At 44.7% G+C, this 21,955-nt stretch overlaps 1 protein-coding gene across 1 annotated transcript in view; it reads right to left on the reverse strand.

The window, feature by feature from the left end:
• FLT3 (fms related receptor tyrosine kinase 3) overlaps positions 1-21,955 on the reverse strand; it is a 76,064-nt gene that overhangs the window by 6,775 nt on the left and 47,334 nt on the right. Inside the window, exons 10-21 of the mRNA XM_077341785.1 lie at positions 20,239-20,404; positions 12,998-13,104; positions 11,928-12,036; positions 9,981-10,156; positions 8,700-8,803; positions 8,488-8,620; positions 8,281-8,385; positions 6,722-6,832; positions 5,849-5,996; positions 1,929-2,056; positions 1,298-1,422; positions 1,002-1,124 (exon numbers count right to left, since the gene is read on the reverse strand). Of these exons, the coding sequence (XP_077197900.1) occupies positions 1,002-1,124; positions 1,298-1,422; positions 1,929-2,056; positions 5,849-5,996; positions 6,722-6,832; positions 8,281-8,385; positions 8,488-8,620; positions 8,700-8,803; positions 9,981-10,156; positions 11,928-12,036; positions 12,998-13,104; positions 20,239-20,404 (1,535 nt within the window). The remainder of the gene's footprint in view (positions 1-1,001; positions 1,125-1,297; positions 1,423-1,928; positions 2,057-5,848; positions 5,997-6,721; positions 6,833-8,280; positions 8,386-8,487; positions 8,621-8,699; positions 8,804-9,980; positions 10,157-11,927; positions 12,037-12,997; positions 13,105-20,238; positions 20,405-21,955) is intronic.

Genomic DNA, 21,955 nt, shown 5'->3' on the forward strand with positions numbered 1-21,955 from the left:
AGCTCTGCTAGTCAGAGTACAGACAATATTGACCTTGACTGACTGATGGGCTGAATTAGGATATGGAAACTTTGGGTCTTCAGCCACCACTTGTCATTTCATCTGAGTCAGTTGAACTATGGCCTGTTCTCTTGCCTACAAACCACATTTCCAATCAGTTTAATCCTGATTTGGAATCCTTTTTTTGTAGGCAGAAGAACCAACAACTGTTTATCATTTCATCCAGTTTGGATAAGACAACCGTTTATCGGCATACGGAAGTCTGCCATTCCCAAGCCTTGTGTCAAGGAAAGAGAAAGCCATTCCAGTCTGAAGAACGATTTGCAACCATTTTGTCATTACCTGTGAAAGCGCTTGGCACCAATTGGTAAGCACTGGGTTGATGTTTCTGTCAGTCAGGAGATGTGTGATTGTCAAATGGGGGATTTCTGGGAAGCAATTGGGGTGGGGGGGCACTGAGGAAAAGGAATTAGCACCAGAGGATGAGAGAACGAAAAACATTGCATGTTGTTTTGCTGAGGGTGCTCTTATTATGTAGGAACACAAAAAATCACGGTTGGTTCAAATTTGTCTCATTTCTTAGATGAAGAATGTCCAGTGGTGCGTTGCATGTACATGTGTGTGTGAATGCTGCGTGTGAGAAAGACAGGACAGACAGAATTTCTTTGTGGAACAGCCTTCTGTAGAGAAAACGGAGCTTGTGTGCTGAGAGATAGATAGATAGATAGATAGATAGATAGATAGATAGATAGATAGATGATAGATAGATAGATAGATAGATAGATAGATAGATAGATAGATAGATAGATAGATAGATAGATAGAGAGAGATAGAGAGAGATAGAGAGAGAGAGAGAGAGAGAGAGAGAGAGAGAGAGAGAGAGAGAGAGAGAGAGAGAGAGAATATCATCTCTCTGGACAGTGTTCTGTGCATGCAAAGCAATGGCTCATTAAATTAGGGACATAGTTTAATCAAAAGATTTAAAACAGGCATCTACTTACATTGCCTCTGACAACATAATTTGAGTCGTTCAAAATATCCCTGGCAAGTCCAAAGTCACAGATTTTCGCCACTTTCCCATGGGTAACTAGTATATTCCTGGCGGCCAGATCTCTGTGGACACACTGTCAAGGCAGGATCAAACAACAAAGGATTTTATTTAATTCTCCAAGCATCTTAGTACTGTGCATTTGCCTGCTACTATGATCCATAGCAGAGCCATGGGAAGAGGAGTGCCTGTCGGTTGCTCTTTTCCTCGAGGACCCCCTTTTATGTGTGTGTAACAAAGGAAACTCACCGATTTTGATTCCAAAAACTCCATCCCTTTAGCAACTTGACAAGAGAAGTACAGTAGGTCATCGAAAGTCAGCACATTGAGGTCTTCTTCATCCTCAATTCTCCTGTTTATGTAGTTCACGTCTTCTGTAAACAAAAAGCCAAGACAAGAGTTTCATTCCTCTAAGGCCGGCTTTCTCAACTAGAGTTTTGTGAAACCCTGGGGTTTCTTGATGGCCCTGGAAGGGTTTCCTGAGTGGATAGGAGTAAATTATTTTTAAATATATTTTTAAAATTTGTTAAAAATGTATAGGGTGATATGGCCATATGTGGTCATGTTGACCCCCCAAATTGGCCAATGATGGGCCAGGAGGGGATGGGCAGGGGAGGGGCCTCAGGTGGGCATGTCCACAGCTATGTAACCCAACCATACTCTGCCCAATCATGCCACTTCTGGGGTTTCTCGAAGACTGAAAAATGTTTCAGGGGTTTCTCAATGGTAAAAAAGTTGGGGAAGGCTGCTCTAGGGTGTGAGTGTTAGCAGAAGTCATCTCCAAATTACTATCTTGTTTCAGGCTGTTCAGCCCACAGTTCTTGCTGTAAAGTCCTAAAGCAATTCTGTTGGTCTGAAAGAGCGTTGTTGAATGTCTCACCCTCTCCAGAAAGCAGGGAAATGTCAGATGGTTTAAAGGTCAAATCCAAGTCTTGTACAAGCACATTTACAAAGTCATCCATTCCATCAAATGGTGTATAGGGCCAACTTTTTAGTATATTTCCATTTCTGAAAAAAAGAAAGATGGTTTTCAGAAGAATGGCTACACTGAAGAACAAAGTTTGAGTCTGGTGGTGCCTTTAAGACCAACTAAGTTTCATTGTGGGTATCATCTTTAGTGTGCGTGCACACCTCTTCCGAGGGTCTCTGTTGGACATAAAGGTGCCACTGGACACAAATGATGTTGTGTCACTTCAGCCCCACAAGGCCTGCATCTACACGGAAGGAAACATCAGTAAGACTGACATGTCTTCCCCGGGGAATACACCAGCAGTAGCCACCTCAATGACAACAAATAGTTTTTACAAACAGAGGTTTAGTCGGAGGTATGCTTAATCAGAATTTTATTACATATATTGCTGGAACTCGGAACACGCTGGATTACTCATTTGCTACAACCAAGCCTACAAAAGACTTCTCATTCCAGGAAGATGAAACCAGCTGATTTGTCATGGCTTTTATATACAAATATAGCTCTTAAAATATAATAAAGTTGCACTAATAACTTGGCTCTTTGTACTAGCCAGTTTGGTGTAGTGGCTAGGAGTGTGGACTTCTAATCTGGCATGCCAGGTTTGATTCTGCACTCCTCCACATGCAGCCAGCTGGGTGACCTTGGGCTCGCCACAGTGATATCAGGGCTCTCTCATCCTCACCTCTCTCACAAGGTGTCTGTTGTGGGGAGAGGAAAAGGAAGGCAACTGTAAGCCACTTTGAGCCTGCTTTGGGTAGAGAAAAGCGGCATATAAGAACCAACTCTTCTTCTTCAATGATCAGATGCCCTGGGCAGAAGTCCAGCATTTTAATACAGGCTCCCTCCCTCCCCTGTCCTTGACTGATCTGGGCTGTCAGTTGGGAGGGAAACGCAGGCAGTTCGAGCTGGAAACTTTGACAGCAACCCAGAATCCTCCTGGCTCTGGAAGCCAGATGACACCCAAGAGCCCATTTAGTGCCAGCGATACAGAACCTTCCAGATATGCCCCATGCCTTCAGCCTGGGCTACAGGAGATAGCTGAGCCATCTGTCAGTGAGAGAGACCCTCCAATCCCCCATTTCAGCCTGTCTGCTCCTGCTTATCTGGGAAAGATATTGACTGCGCACTGTCACATGACCACTAGGGCTGTGGAATACGGGCTTTCCTCTTATGCCCCTGGTTAAGACTGAGATGGGAGAGCACCAAGGAAGCCCAGGGTTGCGCTGCAGAGGAGGGCAATGCAAATCACCTCTGAGCATCTTTTGCCCTGATAACCCTACGGAGTTACCATAAGTCATCTGGGACTTGACAGCACTTCCCACGCCCACCCTCCAGACTAAGCTGGGCTAAGTTCATATCTTTGCATAATCTTCTCTAATGGGGTGGCAATTGAGAGGCAGTGTCGCTTAATAAACATGCCACATTCGCCTGGCATAGACTGCTGTTGTAGAAGATTAACACCAGTCCTGTCTCATCTCTTTGTTCTTGTCCACTAACTGTGGCCAGGAGTGTCCTCAAACCTCCAGTGATCACCAGATATGGACCATCCCTTTGGCATTGCCCAGCAGTAACTGCCTTGCCTGCCACAACTGCAGCGGGTGTGCCACGTCTGCAGGCACCTTCGGCACAGCCCTTTGAGCAGCTACCTTGTCTGCAAAGCTAGCGAGGCAAGCTCTTAGCAGACAGATGGGTGGCCTTGGGGTGAACTGGGAACTTTATGGGGTAAGTTCTATGCACTAAAGTGTTGTCCCATTTGTTCACTTGCTGTCTTTAGAAGGCATTGTGTAGGTTTTTTGTTTTGCAGCTGATTCTGGGCTGCTTCACGTGTAACTTAAGTCTGTTCTACACACCTTGGATAATACACTTTCAATGCACTTTAGAAGCAGATTTTCCTGATCCACAAAGGAAAATCCAGCTGCAAAGGCACACTGAAACTGCATTATCCAACATGTGTGAATAGGGGAAAAAACTCATGGCTACAGAATCTGGGTTGCTGGCTGGCTGGCTGGCCAAAAGAATACATAAATTGCAAGCCCACCACGGGGAAGGATTGTGGGTTAGTGGCAGAGCATTGGCTTTGCATGCAAAAAGGTCCCAAGTTCACCCCCTCCCCTGTCCAGCATCTCAAGCTGGAAGGTTAAGAGATAGGTGGTTTAAAGACCTCCACTGGGGGCCCTAGAGAACCACTGCCTGGCAGGATACACAATACTGACCTTGCTAGACCCACAGTCTGAGTCAGTATAAGGCAGTCTGAAATTAAAAACGCTTGTCGCTGAATTAAAACCATGCATCAGTCACTAAATCACAGTGCTGCTTGGTGATTACAACCCTCTTTGCAGGTTACAGCCCTCAATCTCTAAGGAAGGTACTGAGGTCTGCTCATTTGCTTGTCTCAGCTTCAAAGCAAAACCTTCTGTTTCCTAGCCAATAAAACAGTCAACATAGCGATTAAACATTTTATTGAAAAATAATATGATCAGTCTAGCTCTGATTAAACAAATAATTAAACAGATACATAGAACACTGGCACAAATCCATCTTGTCTAAGCATACATGTCATTCCAACTCTACCTAAGTTGTCATTGACAAAAAAGGTTCCAAGTTTGAAAACTGAGTTTTTCCAAAAAAAAGGAGGAAAGTAGATTTCATTGATGGTCAGATCTGAACGATTCAGATATTATATATTTTGGCCAAGATATTGCATAGACTAACATGTTGCTAAAGCTTCTAGATCATGCTCTCTAAAGGCATGATGTAAGTCACCTGTGAGCATCCAAAAAAATAAGTGTTGCAAATTTGGTCCACGAAATAGAGCTCTTCTACCAAGCTTTCGGTCGAGGCCAATGAATCAACACACTGGTCGGAGCTCCCAGAAACCTCCCCTACCACCCACTGTCTCCAACAGAAACAACACTACCACTGTAAAGTTAATGGTCAAACGTTATGCTACCGCAAGTTATAATATTATAATGTTGTAACGCCGTAACATTGTAATGTTATGAGTTCTTGGTTTATATTTGCTAATGCTGAAATGGTACGAGTTCCTAGTTCACATTTGTTAATGTATTTCTATATCGTACCGTGCCACAACGATTGTAAGCAGTGAAAAAATATGAATGTTTGCAGATTTACACAAGAACCTAATAGCAACCTCTGAGGCATACAGCATCAAAACATCATGAACAGTTATTTAATGTTAAAACCTGCAACAGTGTTTTCATGACCTCGAGAAAGTGTAAATCTTTTAAAACAGGTTTGCTCCATGATCCAGGACACTGGTAGCCAACAAAGGGATTGGGATCCTATGAACACATGAAGTTGCCTTAGAGATCTGTTCCATCACCTACTACCTGGTTAGGAAGGAAGACAGATCTCGGATGCTAAACAGGGTCAGTTCTTGGAAGGGAGACCACCAAGGGAGGTTCTGCAGAGGAAAGCAATGGCAAACCTCTTCTGATTCTCACTTGCCTTAAAAGTCCCGTGTTGGGATCACCATGAGTCAAATGTGACTTGATGCAACTTTACATACATACGACCTTTTTTTTTTTAACTGGAGATGCCAAGGATTGAACCCAAGACCTTCCGCATGCAAAATAGCTGCTGTATCAAGCCACAACCTTTCCTCTTCCACACAGTGCATTGTTGTGCTAGACTTACACGGAGCAGTCAGAGGTATGGAACAAAGTTGTCAATCAGATGCATACTAACAGATGTCTTTCCAAGACTCACATTTACACTGCTGTATGAGGATGACTGTATGAGGATGACTTCACTCTTAGTTTGGCATTCCATACCTCTCCCCAAGCCACAACAGGTTAGGTAGTTACCTCGGCCGGTCTGGGAAATTGTGGTAAAAGCTGAAATTATGTTGCTTGAAAATATCAGTCAACGTCTTATGAAATCTTTCCCTTTTGCTTTGCAAATAGTTCAGGAGATCTCCGTAGCAACAGTATTCAAAAATCAAGTAAATCGGTCCTGGAAGATGTTTTAGTAAACAAACAAATCAACAGCTGCTGTGACTACTAGACATAAAATAGGGAAAATAAGCAAACTTTTGAAGAAGGTGGCAGAAAAGCACTTCTTCACAGATTCCCTTTCTCCTCGCCTAAGAGTTCCTTGCAATTTTGCTCCTCACTGGAGAGGAGCCACAGATAGAAAAGACTAGCTCTGATGTGACTATCTCTGCTGGCAGGAGCTCATGGGAATTGTAGTCCATGGATATCTGGAGAGCCAACCCTGCCATCCATTTTGTCTACCAGGCCACTGATGTGTCTGCGGCTTAACAACAGCCTAGAGCAGTGGCTGCCAAACTGAGCTGGGAATGAGAAGCTGGTCTCCCTCAAGGGTTATGATGAGGCCAGGTGGGAGGAAGGAGAGGTGAACTGGGAGAGACGGCACTGAGAGGCACAATGACACCCTTAGTCTTGCTTCTGAAGACTGCAAGAAATAGCCATGAAATAGAACTCAGTAATGCTACATATTTCTAAGTGCTCAAAATGAAAATGGAAACATCTTCCCTATTAATTGATATGAGATCCTTGCATTTCTATGCCGTGGAGGGGGAAAGCAGAGTGGAGCTGCTTTGTCAATAGGTGCCAAAAAATTAAGTCAGTTTAGAGTTTTATCCCCCTTCTAAAAACGCTTGAGAACCACTCGCCAATGGTACAGTAGAGGCTGAAGTTCAGGACGGTGCTCCTTACCTGACAAGGTACACGCTCCTAATAGATTCACAATGTTTTCATGACATCCAATGTGAGTCATCATTTTGAGTTCCGACATCAGAGCATCTTTTTCAGAAGAGCTGTATTTTTCTGTAAGCACAACAGCATTGTGAAGCATGCTTTTGGCCAGGCTGAGTTTGGCCTGAACTGAATCATGTCCATGTGCAATGGTTACTTAAGCTTAGCACCTCAAAGTGGATCCTGTATATGCTAATGATCCTGAATAAGCTAAGCATCCCACACCACCAGCTGTAGGTTTCCAGATCAGGGGCCAGAGACAAACCCCCAGCCCTGATGAAAAGCAGAACTTGACAGTTCTCCATCGGTAACTGGGATGCTGGATCCTATGTGTACTTTCTCAGAAGTGAATGTGAGGGTAGATGGGAGGCAACCCAAGGAAGGGCCTTCTCAGTCATGGTGCCAAAATTTGAACTCCTTCTTGAAGAGGATTTGTCCATCTTCCTCTATTGTTGTCTTCCACCAAAGGGTAAAGACTTTTTTGTTTTGTTTGGCATACCCCCAACAGCTATTATTGGTCCTCCTCCCTGGTTTTGGTGTTATATGTGTGTTTGTCATGTAAGTGGTGGAAAGTGGTGTCAGGTCATAGCTGACTCACAGCGACAACCCTGTAGGGTTTCCAAGGCAAGAGGCTTCCAAGGGCTCTGGTATTCCCTGATGATCTCCCATCCAGATACCAACCAGGCCCAACCCTGCTTAGCTTCCGAGACCTGACGAGATCAGGCTAGATTGGGCATTTTACATAGACTTTATTTTAAATGTTGCTCTCATGTCGAAATGTTTGACATTTGCTACCTTGGGGGACAGCATTTGGGTGGAAAGGCCAGAGAGAAAAGTTTTCAATAATAATAAATAAAAAATACAATTTTTTTTAAAGCAAAAGGGTGCTTATATTTCATACCACACCATATTCTTACCGTGTGGTCATATACACGATTCTTTAGAAGTATGTTTCCCTATGTTTAATGGGGCCTACTCTTGAATAAGTGTATTGGGGCATTACTCTTTCTCTTCGAATGACTCAAAAGTTCTCAACTGCCCCCAGGGCAGTCTCACATAACAGGGGTAGTCAACCTGTGGTCCTCCAGATGTCCATGGACTACAATTCCCATAAGCCCCTGCCAGCGTTTGCTGGCAGGGGCTCATGGGAATTGTAGTCCATGAACATCTGGAGGACCACAGGTTCACTATTGTCATATAAGAGCTACTGAAGCTTCAGCCATACAGGCTGAGGCCAGTATGCCTTGCAGCCCAACCTATGCTCTGTGTCTCCATGGTGCTTCTGCCCCACCATCCACTGTCTTTGTTCTCTCCTTCTGGGGGTGGGTGATTGAGCCACCCAGTCGACTGGCCTGCTGCACTTGCTTGGTTGTCGATGGCTCACCATTTCCCCGCCTTCGTGCCTGGATTATCTATCCAGCCAGATGAGCTATCCAGCAGCTGATTTGAATGCAAACGCCACTATCTCAATAGCCTGCAGGTTCTGCAGTAGAAAGGACCAGCCACTCCTTCCAACGTACCCTTCAGCATTTTGACGGCAACTTGGGCAGACACTTCTGACTCACTAATTCCGTAGGCTGTAGCATTCACCACTTTTCCAAAGGCACCAGCGCCAAGAACTCGCCCTGCAAGGGGAAAAAATGAAAAGCATTTTCTTTATCTTTCAGGCTGGGCCTGTGGTTATCTGTCTGATGGTTCGTTTTAGGGCAGTCACTGCAGATTCTCACCAAATTCCAGATTTTCTCTGGGAAATTCCCACTTGTGGTCATACTCCATCCCACTGAAATTGACGTAGATGTACTCATTGTCGGACGGGCCCACCATCTGTATGATCTGCATCTGACTCATGTATCTCAGTCGCTGTTAGAAATGGAAAACGGTGAATGGCTGGGAAAAGGAAGGGCAATAAGGAAAACACAGAGACTGGTTTAGCCTTTACCTTTTTGTAGATGTGGGAAACGAAGAGGAGAATCACTATGATGAATGAAATAAAGAATCCAATGGTTGCATATAAAGCAACATAATTCGGTAGGGCAAAGACCTCTGCAATGTGAAAAGAGATAAATGACTGAATGTGAAATCAACATCTTGGGGGAAGCAGTGTGAAAGGCGGTCTTGCAGATGTGATTTTCCCGGACCATTAAGGGCTTTAAAGGTTAGAACCAAAACCTTGGATTTGATCCAGTCTTCAGTCTGGAGTCAGTACAGTTGTGAGAGCACAGGTCGAATATGTGCTCTCCATTTGGTCCCCATAAAGATCCCTGCAGCTGCATTCTGGGCCACTGGAAGTTTCCAGAGCAATTTCAAGGGCAGCCTTGCATAGAGCAAGTTACAGAAGTCCAGCTTGGAGGAGACCATTGCATGGATCACAGTGACTAAGTTGGATGCTGACTGGTAAGGTGCTAATTGTCATGCCTGGCAAAGATGGTAATGCCTGGCAAGTGACACTTGTGATCTGGGCCTCCGTAGACAAGGAGGCATTCAGGACCCATATTCCTGACAATTGCTGAAGCTGTTAATTGGACCCTGTCAAGAGCCAGGAGTTACACTGTCTCACCTGGAGCATGGTGACCCAGCTAGAATAAGATTTAGAAACTAAATCGTAGCTGGATTTAGTTTCAGCTGACTCTGCTTGAGACATCTCCAGACATTTGGCTAAAGACCCTGGGGTAGGTGGAAAGGATGGCTGTCCATCAACAGGTATAGCTGGCTGTCACCAGCATTTTGATGCCACCCCAGTCTGAAATTTTGGATCAGCTGGATGAGAGGAGGTACGTAGATGTTGAACAATATTGGGGAGAGGGTAGCTTCTTAGGGAACCCCACATGTCAGGGAGTACTGCCCAGAAGATCTCTCCCTTAGCGTGACCCTCTGTCCCCAACCCCGGAGAAGAGACTGCAGCCATTTAAGGGTGGCACCTTGGATCCCCATGTCAGCTAGGTGGTGGGCTCCTAGCATATGGCTGACAGCATCGAACACTGCTGTTAACCCCAATAGCAACAGCAGCACCAATCTGCCTAGATCCAGCTGTCTCTGAAGATCATCTGTGAGGGTGACCAAAGCCAGAGTTAAATACCCAAAGCATCCGCTATGCATTTTGCCAACAAGCTTTGTTAGGGAGATCTATTAATTTTTCAATAGTTCTTCAAAAATATTCTTCACAGCAGTCTGTAAACAAAAGGAGTACAATCCTGCTCCATAGGCATAAAGGGGACAATACCTTTGGGTTTAAGGAAGTTTGTCTTGCAGGAGACACTGACGGAATTATTTGCACAGCACTCAATGAACAATCCAGCATGTGCCTCTGCCGGGTGCAAAGTGCTGCTTGTGATCCAGGAACCAAAGGTTTTCCCTTCACGCTTGTCGTCTGAGATGCCATCTGTGACTTCAGTACAACTGAGGGGAAAAGAAAGCTATTTATGTCTTGAACTATTTACCCAAAGATCTGGAAAGACAAGAGCAGGATCAAGGACAAAAGTTTGTGGCTTTAATATAACAACAACATTCTTTATTGTGATAGCTGCTCACTTTAACTTCTGCTCACAAATACTTTTAAATTTCTGATGCATGTTGTGGACTAGAACCATGAAGGATAAAAATTAGAATCTTGGGCACATTCTATGTGACCATCCTGCACCACTTATGCCAGAAGCGAAGTAACAGGGGAGATATCTCAGAGCCACTTCATTAGTTTGACAGATGTTTGTCACAGCAAACAGAGGAAGCGTAAATGGGTGCTCTGCATCTCCAAACACCTGGAAATACATGGTGGACACTTTCCAAGGAGTTGGCATGTGTCCATTGCATGTTTACAGATGTGCCTGCCTGTTCAATGGCAAACACCGGTGAACCATGAATGGGGCCACATCAAGTGTGAATTGTCATTCTGGAAGACTACTGAGACTAGGGTTGTTTGACCGCCACTTTACAACATGTTAATAAAAGGTGGAATAAGTAGTACTTCAGAGACACAGCTATGCATCAGGAAATCCCTAGTGCCTGATTCCTACCACGTACGAACCTTTAGCATCCTTCCCCCTCCTGCATATATGGGATACATTGAACAGAAGAGGAAGAGTAGGTTCTTATATGCCGCTTTTCTCTACCTAAAAGAGTCTCAAAGCGGCTTACAATCGCCTTCCCTTTCCTCTCCCCACAACAGACACCCTGTGAGGTGGGTGAGGCTGGGAGAGCCCTGATATGACTGCTCGGTAGAACAATTCTATCAGGGCTGTGACTAGCCCAAGGCCACCCAGCTGGCTGCATGTGGGGAGGAGCGGGGAATCAAACCCATCTCACAGATTAGAAGTCTGCACTCCTAACCACTACACCAACCTTAAAATAATGCTATTTTAACAATGTGTCACAAATGTGCTGAAAACTCAAAGAAGCATTGTGATCATATTAAGTGCAGTTAATTGAGTATTTCAATCATTGTCATTAATGCTTAAGAACAATGCTTATAACTGGAAGTTGCCACGAGTCACTCAAGAGTGGTGGGATATAAGTCCCCCCCCCCAAATAAAATAAAATACTTGATGCTACTAATATGCATACCATCAAATATTATTATTACTAGTAAAATATTTTTATGTATCTGTTTCGTATGCAAGAAGGCAAGAAAAACATGAGTATGTGTAAGAGAACTGGGCCTCCTGGCCATTTTTATTGTAATAATAAAATATTATTTAGAGCATTAATAAGGGAGGGAAGGCAGCCTGGTATGGCCTTCTCTCATTGGAAGCTAAGCAGGGTTGGTATTGGAAGGAAGATCACCAAGGAAGAAGGAAGAGAAAGGCAATGGGGAACCTCCTCTGCTTTTCACTTGCCTGCACAGCCTCGTGCTGCAGTTATCAGAAGTTGGTGGCACTTTACACACACAAACCACACACACTCACACAGGAACTTAACTATTACATGTAAAAAGTGGCCAGGAAGCCCAGTCCTCTTCTAAGCCTACCAGGCTCTGGGCTCACAATGCTGGACTTAATGGAATGGCTGAGGAAGGCCATATGGTGCTAGATGGACCACTGGTCTGGCCCAGCATGTTCTGAGCTGCTTGGCAGCTGGGGGTTAAATGGAAACCTGAGTAGGAATCCATCACACCAGGGCCTTTCTTATCCTTTCAATGGAACAACCACAGACTTCCATGGAGCTCTTGATTTACTTTACATGCTCTTCAGAACACGCTCTCCAGACCCAAGATGCTGCAGGAAAGCTCTCCGCAGTGCATGACACCTGACTGGACAGTGAGACAGACGATACTTCAGGTTTCTCTGCAAAAGATAGTAAGAGAAGTACAAATCCTTTAGAGCATGTTTTCTCACACATGGTCGGAACAAAACCTCCCCAAAGTTCCAGCTAAGTGTATCTAGGATGGCAGCTTAGAGAGACAGAAATCAAGGCGGTAATATTTGTTCTTGACTCAGACTAGCAGCAGATCCAGGCAAAAAAAGAGTCAGGTTTATACCAGGTGACATCAAAATGTGATTCCGCATGACATCAGGTCAGCCCATTCATCTTACCTGTATTGTTTGCCTGTTAGTGGCAGCTACTCTGTGACCTCAAGCAAAGATCTTTTGCAGCCCTGCTGTGTGAAATTCCTTAACTGGAGATGCCAGAGGTTGGTCTTGGGACCCTCAATATGCAAAGTTTATGTGCTGTCAATGAGTCATGAGTCACCCTACAAATTCAGCTCTGTATCCCCTTTCCCCATCAATGCAATTTTCAAACCATGCTGCTGGAATCCTCCCTGAGCAAATGTAAACTGCTCAAAATCTGAGATGGAGAAGTTGCTGCCTTTGTCTGCAAGAACTCGTATACACATATGGAACTGTCATGTATAATGTCATCATAGGTGAATTTAGACTAGTAGCATCTCCTCTAACTGGCTGCAGTCTTAGGCCAGTCCTTGCCCCATCTGCACCTTTAACTGGCCTTGTTGGAGATTCACTGGCCCTTGTGCATGCATGAGTTATGACCCTTCTGGTAGACTGTGGAAGTTCCCCCTTGCATTGCCTCTTCCACTTCATGAGCCCTCCACTGTCAAGATCAACATATTTTTAACTTTAGATATTATTATCGCACACTTATTTTTTTTAAAGTCCAAAAGGTAATGTGGAAAACATTCGTCAAAGTTCTACAGACAATGCCTGGGAGGGAGTACACTGGACAAGGGAGAAGAAGATTCAAGCAGGATGTACCCGAGATCTGCTTTCTTTTGCATTTTTAACTCACTTTTCACATATAGTTTTAATGTTCTCTCCACACATTCGTCATCATTTTCCGCATAGAAAACGTATTCTCCCGGCTGGTGTTTATGATCGCAGAGGGTTGCAGAGATGCTGTTTCATAAAGGAAGGAAGGAGTGGTTATTCAGGCATGTCTCTCGAGGCACCCAAGGGTTGCTTTTAAAGCCACCCAGGCAGCTCTCAAAGAATCAGAACCCAAAATAGTACCATGGCCCAGCTACTTAATTCTTCCACTAATATCTTTCACGAAGATGTATGCTTTCAAATCATTTCATTGACTCAAGGAAGATGTTCCACCCAAGTCATTATATAAAGGCCTCTCTGACCTCACCGCCAATAATAGACCTTCAAGGAAATCAAGAAAGGAGCTGATAAAGCCATATGGGGCATTTTCAAAACGGTGCCAGCAGTTTGAAAGCATCCAGGCCATTTCACTGCAAACACACTCCTTTCAGCCCTGAGGCAAGCGCTAAAAAATAGTGTCTGAAAATGTTCAGTATGGATCAGTTTGAACCAAAGAAAACTGCCTTTGAAGGGCACCTAATGGGCAGCATCTACGATGTCCCCAACACACTTTTTCCATTTCCACTCAAGACATATTTGGTAACTTACAATGCTATCACACACACGCACACACACGCACACACACAATGGCTAGCAGTGTTAGTCTGTCTGTCACAGTAGTAAACAGAAATGGTCTAGTAGCACCCTAAAGACTCACAGAATTTATGGCAGGGCATGAGCTTTTGCGATGCACAGGAGTCTGAAGAACTGAACAGTGATTAATGAAAACTCATATCCTGCCACAACTTTGCTAGTCTTTAAGGTGCTACTGGACTCTTACTCTTTTCTTTTGCTACACACACACACACACACACACACACACACACACACGGCTTCATATAGATGTACATTAAAACAAATAATGAGCAGCTTTTGGGAAGCACAAGATGAAGGGTAAGTCTGACTATGCCAGGATTTGACTTGCTGGTATGAATGTGCATCAGGCAAATTGTGAAGCCAGATGGAACTAGCCCTCGGCAGATAATTTACAAGGAAGAGTGAACACACAGAGGAGAAAGGGCCGGGATCACATGATCTCTGTTCCTTGCCTTTTTGCTGCATAGAGAGACCACACAGAAATACAGTTTGTATGCCTCAAAACTGAGCACAGAAGACTGAGTGAAACTGTGGAAGTTTGGGTGAATGAGCCAGAGAGAGAGACAGAGACAGAGACAGAAAGAGCATGTTGCAGACATCCTGATCCCCCCTCCCCCCCGAAAAAAACCCAGTTCAATCCTTCTGTTGGTGATGAATAATGTACAAGGACTGACAGGCTAACATTTTAAAACTTAATGTTAAGTTGTCCCTATCCTGAGACTGGATACTGCTGCTGAACAATGTCTAATGTATAAAAAGGAATGTTGTATTTCTGCAAGAGAGGAAGAAATGCATCTACTGCCTTCTGCACAGATCTTCCAGACAAGATGTGAAAATGAATTTTTGCACAATTCATTTGGAACTCTTAATATGGCATATGGGTTGGATCCTACCAGTTTTTTCACTGTTTTAAATCAAAGGCCAAAGAACAGAGAGGAAAATTCCTATGGACATCTACTTTTTATTTAGACTACCATAACACAGGTAGTTTCTTTTTGCTAGTGGAGAGGTTATGCCAGGGATTGAAAGTCCATGTGAATAAAAACCAAGAGGAATCCCCTGCAGTGAGAAATAAAATTGGATAAAATCATATGGCATAACTGGTATGATTCAACCCTTTGTTTTCAGGTGAGTGTGTTCATGTATAAACACTCACAAACAGGTTACCAAGCATGTGTATACACCAGGACTAAATTTTGTTCCAGTTTCATAAAAAATAACATCATTTCTACATCACTGAATGAAAATCTGCAGGAAGCTATCACATTTTCTAAAATAATAACAAAAAGGGCAAGGACAGATTTTTCATTGTATAAACAGCCTCCCAAAATATTGCGGAAATTTATTTTTAAATACTGCTCTTCCAAACCTTTCCAGTATAAATAAAACAATAGGAAGAAAGTGGGGGAACAAACCCCAAATGACCTCGACACTGAGATTTCTGTTGCATGAGACTGATTTATTCTGGAGAATCATTCTGATCTGTGTTGAAAGCAAAGGAAGACGTAAAGCAATGGAATCTCTCAAGCTTTGGTTTGCTCTGAAGAAGTGAAAGTCAGGTTGAACACAAAGACGTGTCCTCTTTTTATAAAAAGGGAACAGAACACTGAAAAGCACTAAGAACATGTTGAAGGAAAAGGGAAGTTGCAGGTACAGTTTTAAATCACAGGCCAAAGAGCTGAGAGGAAAGTTCCTATGGAACTTTATTTTTTATTTAGCCTACTACATAACAAAAGTAGTTCTTTGGGTTGACAAGGAATGAAGGGAAGCGCTTCCTTTTCCAATCCAATAAGCTTCCTCGGCTGGTTTTGTTTCCAACCAATAAAAGATACAGATCCTCTGCATTCCTGTACAATTTCACCCAAGTAAACAGAGATCAACAGGAGCAACAATAAGGTCAACAACAAAAGAAGGACTTGAAAGGAATAAAGCGGAACTAACAGGTGGTATTCTTACTCACACCTGTTACCAGAATGTAAACACTGCTGGCCACCCAGAAGGTTGATGTATGCATCTTCAAAGTATATTTTACAATTATAGCCATTTTTAACCATTCCATGAATGAACAGAATCCTGTCTGTTCGCCAGCCTGGTTAGCAGGCAAAGCAGCTAATTCAAAACCATAGGAATTTAGCACAGCCTTGCAAAAACTAAACCACCCCAGGTGAATCCAGCCCAAATAGAAGAAGAAGAAGAAGAAGAAGAAGAAGAGTTGGTTCTTATATGCCGCTTTTCCCTACCCGAAGAAGGCTCAAAGCGGCTTACAGTCGCCTTCCCATTCCTCCCCCCACAACAGACACCCTGTGGGGTGGGTGAGGCTGAGAGAGCCCTGATATCACTGCTGCTCAGTCAGTCAGAACAGTTTTATCAGTGCCGTGGCGAGCCCAAGGTCACCCAGCTGGTTGCATGTGGGGGAGTGCAGAATCGAACCCGGCATGCCAGATTAGAAGTCCGCACTCCTAACCACTACATCAAACTGGCTCTCAAATACAATATGTGCAGCTAGGGCTCTAGGGCTGCCAGCTATCAGCCTCTAGGGCTGCCAGTTATCAGGTGGCAGCTGGAGGTCTCCTTCCCTTACAATGGTTCTCCAAAAGACAGACATCAGTTCCATAGAAAATGGCCACTTTGGAAGATGAACCCCACTGAAGCCCCTCCCCAACCCCCACCCTCTCCAGTCTCCAGACCCCAAATCTCTAGGCCTTTCCCAACGTGGAGCTGACCACCCTGTGTCCCTCCTAGATCTTGACAGGCTTGGCTGACAGCCTGGGGCCCCTTGGTGTGTGTGTAGGACAGCAACAGGGGAGGCTAGAGGGAAGTCTAGATGAGGCTGTGGCTCAGTGGTACAGCATCTGCTTTTTGTACAGTGTACCCTGTATAGTGGTTCCAGTGCTGGGCTGGGATCTTGGAAGGCCAGGTTCAAATCCCCATCCTAATTTGGAAGCTTGCTGGGTGACCTTGGGCCAGCTTCTCTCTCCGTCAGCCTAACCTACTTCACAGGGTTGTTGCTCAGAGGATAAAAGGGTGAGAATGATGTTGTGAGGCCCTCTGGGGGGGGGCAGGGTATAAGTATTTAAAGAAATAGATCATGGAAGCAAGTTTACCCCATATAAAAGATGCAGAACCAACATCAGACTATACAAATTGATTCAAATGAGTATATATGTCAGCCAAATCCTATAAGGGCTCAACACAAAAAAAAAAATGGAAGAAGCACTGGAATTTTTCTTTAAATAAATGTCATATTTTCAGTGCACAAAATAAACAAACAAACAGGCCCAGCACAGAATCATGATGTACTTTCAAGGTCCGATGCATATGAATGGACTTCCTCATTTCCTATTATGCTTAAGTTAGCAAAGTCAACACTTCTCTCGCTTTACCTGTGTTTGCAGAGTCATACAGATTATTGGGAACACTCCTGTAATAATTTAGTAGGCATTCACATGGACTCGCCAGCTATACAGGAGGGCTTAAAAGCACATTGTGGCAGGAGAAGATGGAGGAGAAGACGACAATGTAAGAAGCTTTGAGTCTCCACTGAGGACACAGGTGGAGTATAAGTAATTAAACAAATAAACCTCAACCAAGGCCAGAGCTTTCTCTATCCTGACCCCCACCTGCTGGGATGAGCTCCCACTTTCACTGTAAAATATCAATGACATTTTCTGGTTGTGGCCCAAGAGAGAGAAAGGAAAAGGTAGACTGTATGCCCAGGGGTGGACTAAACTTTGTTTATTTATTTTCAAAATTTATACTTTCCCCTCACACATTATACTTTCTGTCCTCTTCAGGGCCACCGACCACTAACAGATTTAAAATAGACTTAATGAAAATGACAGCTATTAAACCCGAACAAAAGCACATAATTCAAACAACTAAAACCAAAGCTAAAATAAATACACAAGAATGCCATAAAAACAGTCGTTAAAACACCGGGCAGGAAGGAGAGAAGACTGAGGAAATGACAGATGAAACAAAAAGGCAACAGAAGTCTCCCTGGGAAGAGAGTTCCAGATTTTTGGTGCCATGACCAAGAAGAAGCTCTCCCAGGTTGCCACCTACCTAATCTCGGAAGGCGAGAACACCGCAAGAAGGGCCTTGGAAGATGGCCTTCATGGTTAGGAAGGTTCATAAGGGAACAGACAGTTCTTGGGTATGCAATTTCCAAGAAATATTGGGCTTTAAAGATCAAGAACAGCATCTTTAACTGGTTTCTCCATTGGGTCCACTGGGAAAAGTCCCCATAGTCTTACGGCCTGAGAGGCCATCTCCTCTCTGCTGGGTCCGCCCCAATCCCAAAGATGGGACACGGCACCCCACTGAGCCCAGTATGGGACAGGAGGAACCAGGTGCAAAGAATGAGATACATGGCCGAGCCTCCTGAAGGGAAGGAGGCCCCTAGCCAAGTCCCAAATAGCACAGGGCTTGCTGGACAGACTCATTCTCCCTCCAGTCTTCTTTTGCGGAAGGCAGGGCTGGGCTGGGGAGGATTCTTTCCCTCCCAACCTGCCCCTACGCATGTTGCCCTTCAAGGGGAGAAGGGATCTCATGTGTCACATCAACTTCTACGCAGCAGCAGTTAATAGCTGCATGTGCCTGCAGGGTGATGCTGTACCTGCACAGTGGCACCTAGCTGCTGCCAGTGCAAGAGTAAAACAGATGTTATCATTAGCTCACCTGCTAACAAAAGGCTAAGGACACAAGGCCCCCAGCCACGGATGGGTGGCCACAGAGAAATGTAAGAGCTTCCTTCACTGCTAATGGCTTTTCAGGATTATGCCAGTGCATGCTCTTTTCACTTATGTTATATATAAATATTATAATAATATATAATATACAAGTGAGTGAGGCAGTGAGAAAGGCATGGGAACATCTCTGCCAGCATAACAAGCTTCTGGTCCTCCTCTGCCAAAGGTATTTAACCTGGGCAAGGCCAGAGGCTATTTTGGGAAGGGAGGAAGTCTTGTGAACATCTCTGCCAGCTAAACGAGCTGCTTCTTCTTAACTTCCCTTTGTTACCCTGGCTGGAATGATCGCAAAACAACCAGAACCAAGCTGGAATCCAGGGGCACCTTTAAGACCAACCAAGTTTTATTCAAGGTTTGAGCTTTTGTGTGCAAGCACTCTTCCTCAGATACAATGAAATGGGAATTACCAGTCCATCTCTAGGTAGAAAGTGAGAATTAAATTAACATATGGTATAATGAAGCTTAACAGATTCAGGGACTAAACAGGAATAACAAGCTTAGCATATAAGGTTACCAGCATCCCACAATTAAAGATTCATCTGCCCATTAACCCCTAATTTTGACAGATTTATTTTCTTTACTATGTATCCTGACTGGAATCAAGCCCAAACAAATGGTAACCTCTTATGCAATGCTGTGTTATTCCTGTTTGGCCCCTGTATCTATTAAATACCTGCATTAAACTGTATGCGAATATACTTTTCATCCTCTACCTATTTTATAGATGGGCAATTCCCATTTCATTGTATCTGAGGAAGTGTGTATGCACACATAAGCTTACACCTTAAATAAAACTTGGTTGGTTTTAAAGGTGTCACTGGACTTAAATTTTTGTTTGATTGCTTTAGACCAACATGGCTACACACTTGAATCACACAGCAACCAGTTGTACTTAAAACTCCCATTGACCCTTTTATGCATGGCAGCAGCTACTCCGCGCTGCCACCATGCCGTTGTGGTGGGGCAGGATGCCCCGCCATTCCCCGTGAACACATGGGGTCAGGGAGTGCAGGGCTGTCCTGGCATAGCGCGCACACACACACACACTTTATGTCGGGGCCAGCAGGCTAAGTGGCAGCGGCCAGGGCAGGGAGGTGGGGGGGCTGGACCCCATTCACACGCTTTGGCGGGGGCAGGGGGATGCCCCTGCCAGCTCTGTCGCTCTGTGGAGCCCACAAGGGTGTGCGATGTCCCTACAGGGACACCATAGGTTGGGGCTGGGTGGGCCGAAAGGCCCGGGGTTGGCAATTATGCACAGCGCTGGCCAGCCCCAGCCCCTGCAGGCGTCCACAGCATCCAGGAAGCTGCAAAAGTTCCCGCGTTTCTATAACGCGGGCCTTCCGTGGCCCTGCGCCAGGCCATGCCCACACTTGTGGTGGGGTCTTGCATAATCAGGGATTTCCCCGATGCCCTGCCGCCACCAGCGCGGGCATTCTGGCCCGTGTATAATGGGTCATTGAAACGAATGGGAGATATATATTCTTAACTCTGATTGGATCATATGCCATGTTATGGGCTACAATATAGACCAATACATCTTGGCATAAGGCAAGACACTGACAGGGCATAGAATCTGACGACGGCATTGTGAGTTTGTTGAAAATGAAGATTACTAGATTGCTAAGGGACTTCCTCAAGCAGTATTTTTGTAGCTGCACTGACCCCAACCATGGCAATATAGATATAAAACAAATGGAGCACAACACTAAACATGTTTACTTAGAAACAAGTTTCCCAGATGTCAATGGGACTTTATGAGAACTTTATGCTTTCATAACAGAAATAAACTAGGATTTTTAAATAAAGAGCTGATTACCTGTAAAGGTTTGTATACGTCTGATTACAAGTAAACGACTTTCCGGAAAACATCCAAATGCATCTGATTGGTGGATAGGCTTCAAGATTGACTTCAAGGCAAATATCTTCCTCCACACCAACTTCATAAACTTCCTGTGAATCCGTGATATTGATAAACCCTTTACCTGTTTATAGAAATTATTTTTTTTAATTTAAAGTATGCTGTAATTATGCACATCTCTGTTTCCTTATTATAGTACTACTATGGAAGGATTGGCACATTTATCATCTGATGAGGCTGCAAGTATCAGAACTCAAAAAGAGCCCTGTGAGAACAAGATAAAGGGTCCAGAGGGGAAGTCTATGGAACTGGAATAATAACAGTGGCTCCTTAAAAGCTAACAGCAATGTATTCCACTCTATCTTGAGTGTTCATGGATCTGAATACACTTCTTCTGGTCCTGCATCCTATTTCCCATATCATCTAGCCAGTTATTTACTGCACAGCGGCTGGGGCGCTGGGCTGCAGCTTGCTGTTTGAGCAGGGGCAGGTTGCCCAGGCTCTTCCTGCTCCCACATGGGATTGGCACCTTGTCTGCCCCAGATTTGTGGCACCTCGTCTTTTGGCAGTGGCACCTTGCCTGCCCCAGATTTGTGCCTCCACCTGGGCAGCCAAGGCGGTGAGGTCCTGCCATGCCGCAGGGTGGTGGGGGCCTTTAAGTCTGTCTGTTTATGTCTGTTTGTTCCTAAACAAAAACAAAAAAATGCCCCAGGCAGCTCCATGGTGCTGCTCAGTGCCACAGAGCTGCCTGGGGCATGTTTTGTCCCTTCCAGGATGCCATAGTTGGGGGAGAAACCAGGCCTGGATTCTTCCCTTCCTCCTAGCTAAGGTACAGCATTGATCACATCGCCACCCAGGGCAATGGAAGGTCTGAGTTGGACCATGCCTGGGATGGCCCCAACGCACTGCTGTTGTCAGCACTGGGAATTTGGCCTGCAGCCAGACAACAACTAAGGCGGATCAAATTCCTGGTGAGGAAAAGGTGCAGATCTTGGAAGCCTGTGATAACAGGGAGTTCTCCTAATTGTTCCCTACCAACTGGATTGAGTCACACTACCTTTGAAGACTGAGGATCCATTTATCTGTCATCAAGATTGGCCTTCTGCATACTTTTCTAGCTCTCTTTCAAGCCAGTAATCCTTAACTTTACTAACTCTGTCATGTAAACCTTCCCCACCTCCACAGGCAAGAGGCCCAATACACACTTTCCTCTTCAGACAAAATGGTGATCCTATATATTGGGAGGACTGCATGTAGGGTGTGTTATCTCCATACACGTCAGGAAATGTGCCACATATGATCCTCTCCAAACACATGATATTATCCAGATCTCACACTTCTGAAGAAATTAACCTTAGGTAAAATGATGAAACGGAGGTGGTTGTACTTTGGACACTTCTTGTGAAGATCAGGCTCAATGGATAAGAAAATAATGGCAGGAAAAGTGGAAGGTGGCAGGAAAAGAAGAAGACATAGCTTGACTAAATCAAGGAAGGCAGGGCCATAGAATCATAGAGTTGGAAGGGAACTCCTAGGTTTTCTAGTCCAGTGGCCCCCTGCGGGGGTGAGGGGAGAGTAAGGCCTAGGCACTGCACATGTGTGGCAGCTCCACGCAAATGTGCATGTGCAGAGCTGCCGCGCATGCCCGTTTGCGCCCTGCCAGTGGGCACAAATG

Source organism: Paroedura picta, chromosome 6 (genome assembly GCF_049243985.1).
Source record: "Paroedura picta isolate Pp20150507F chromosome 6, Ppicta_v3.0, whole genome shotgun sequence".
Classification (NCBI taxonomy): Eukaryota; Metazoa; Chordata; class Lepidosauria; order Squamata; family Gekkonidae; genus Paroedura; species Paroedura picta.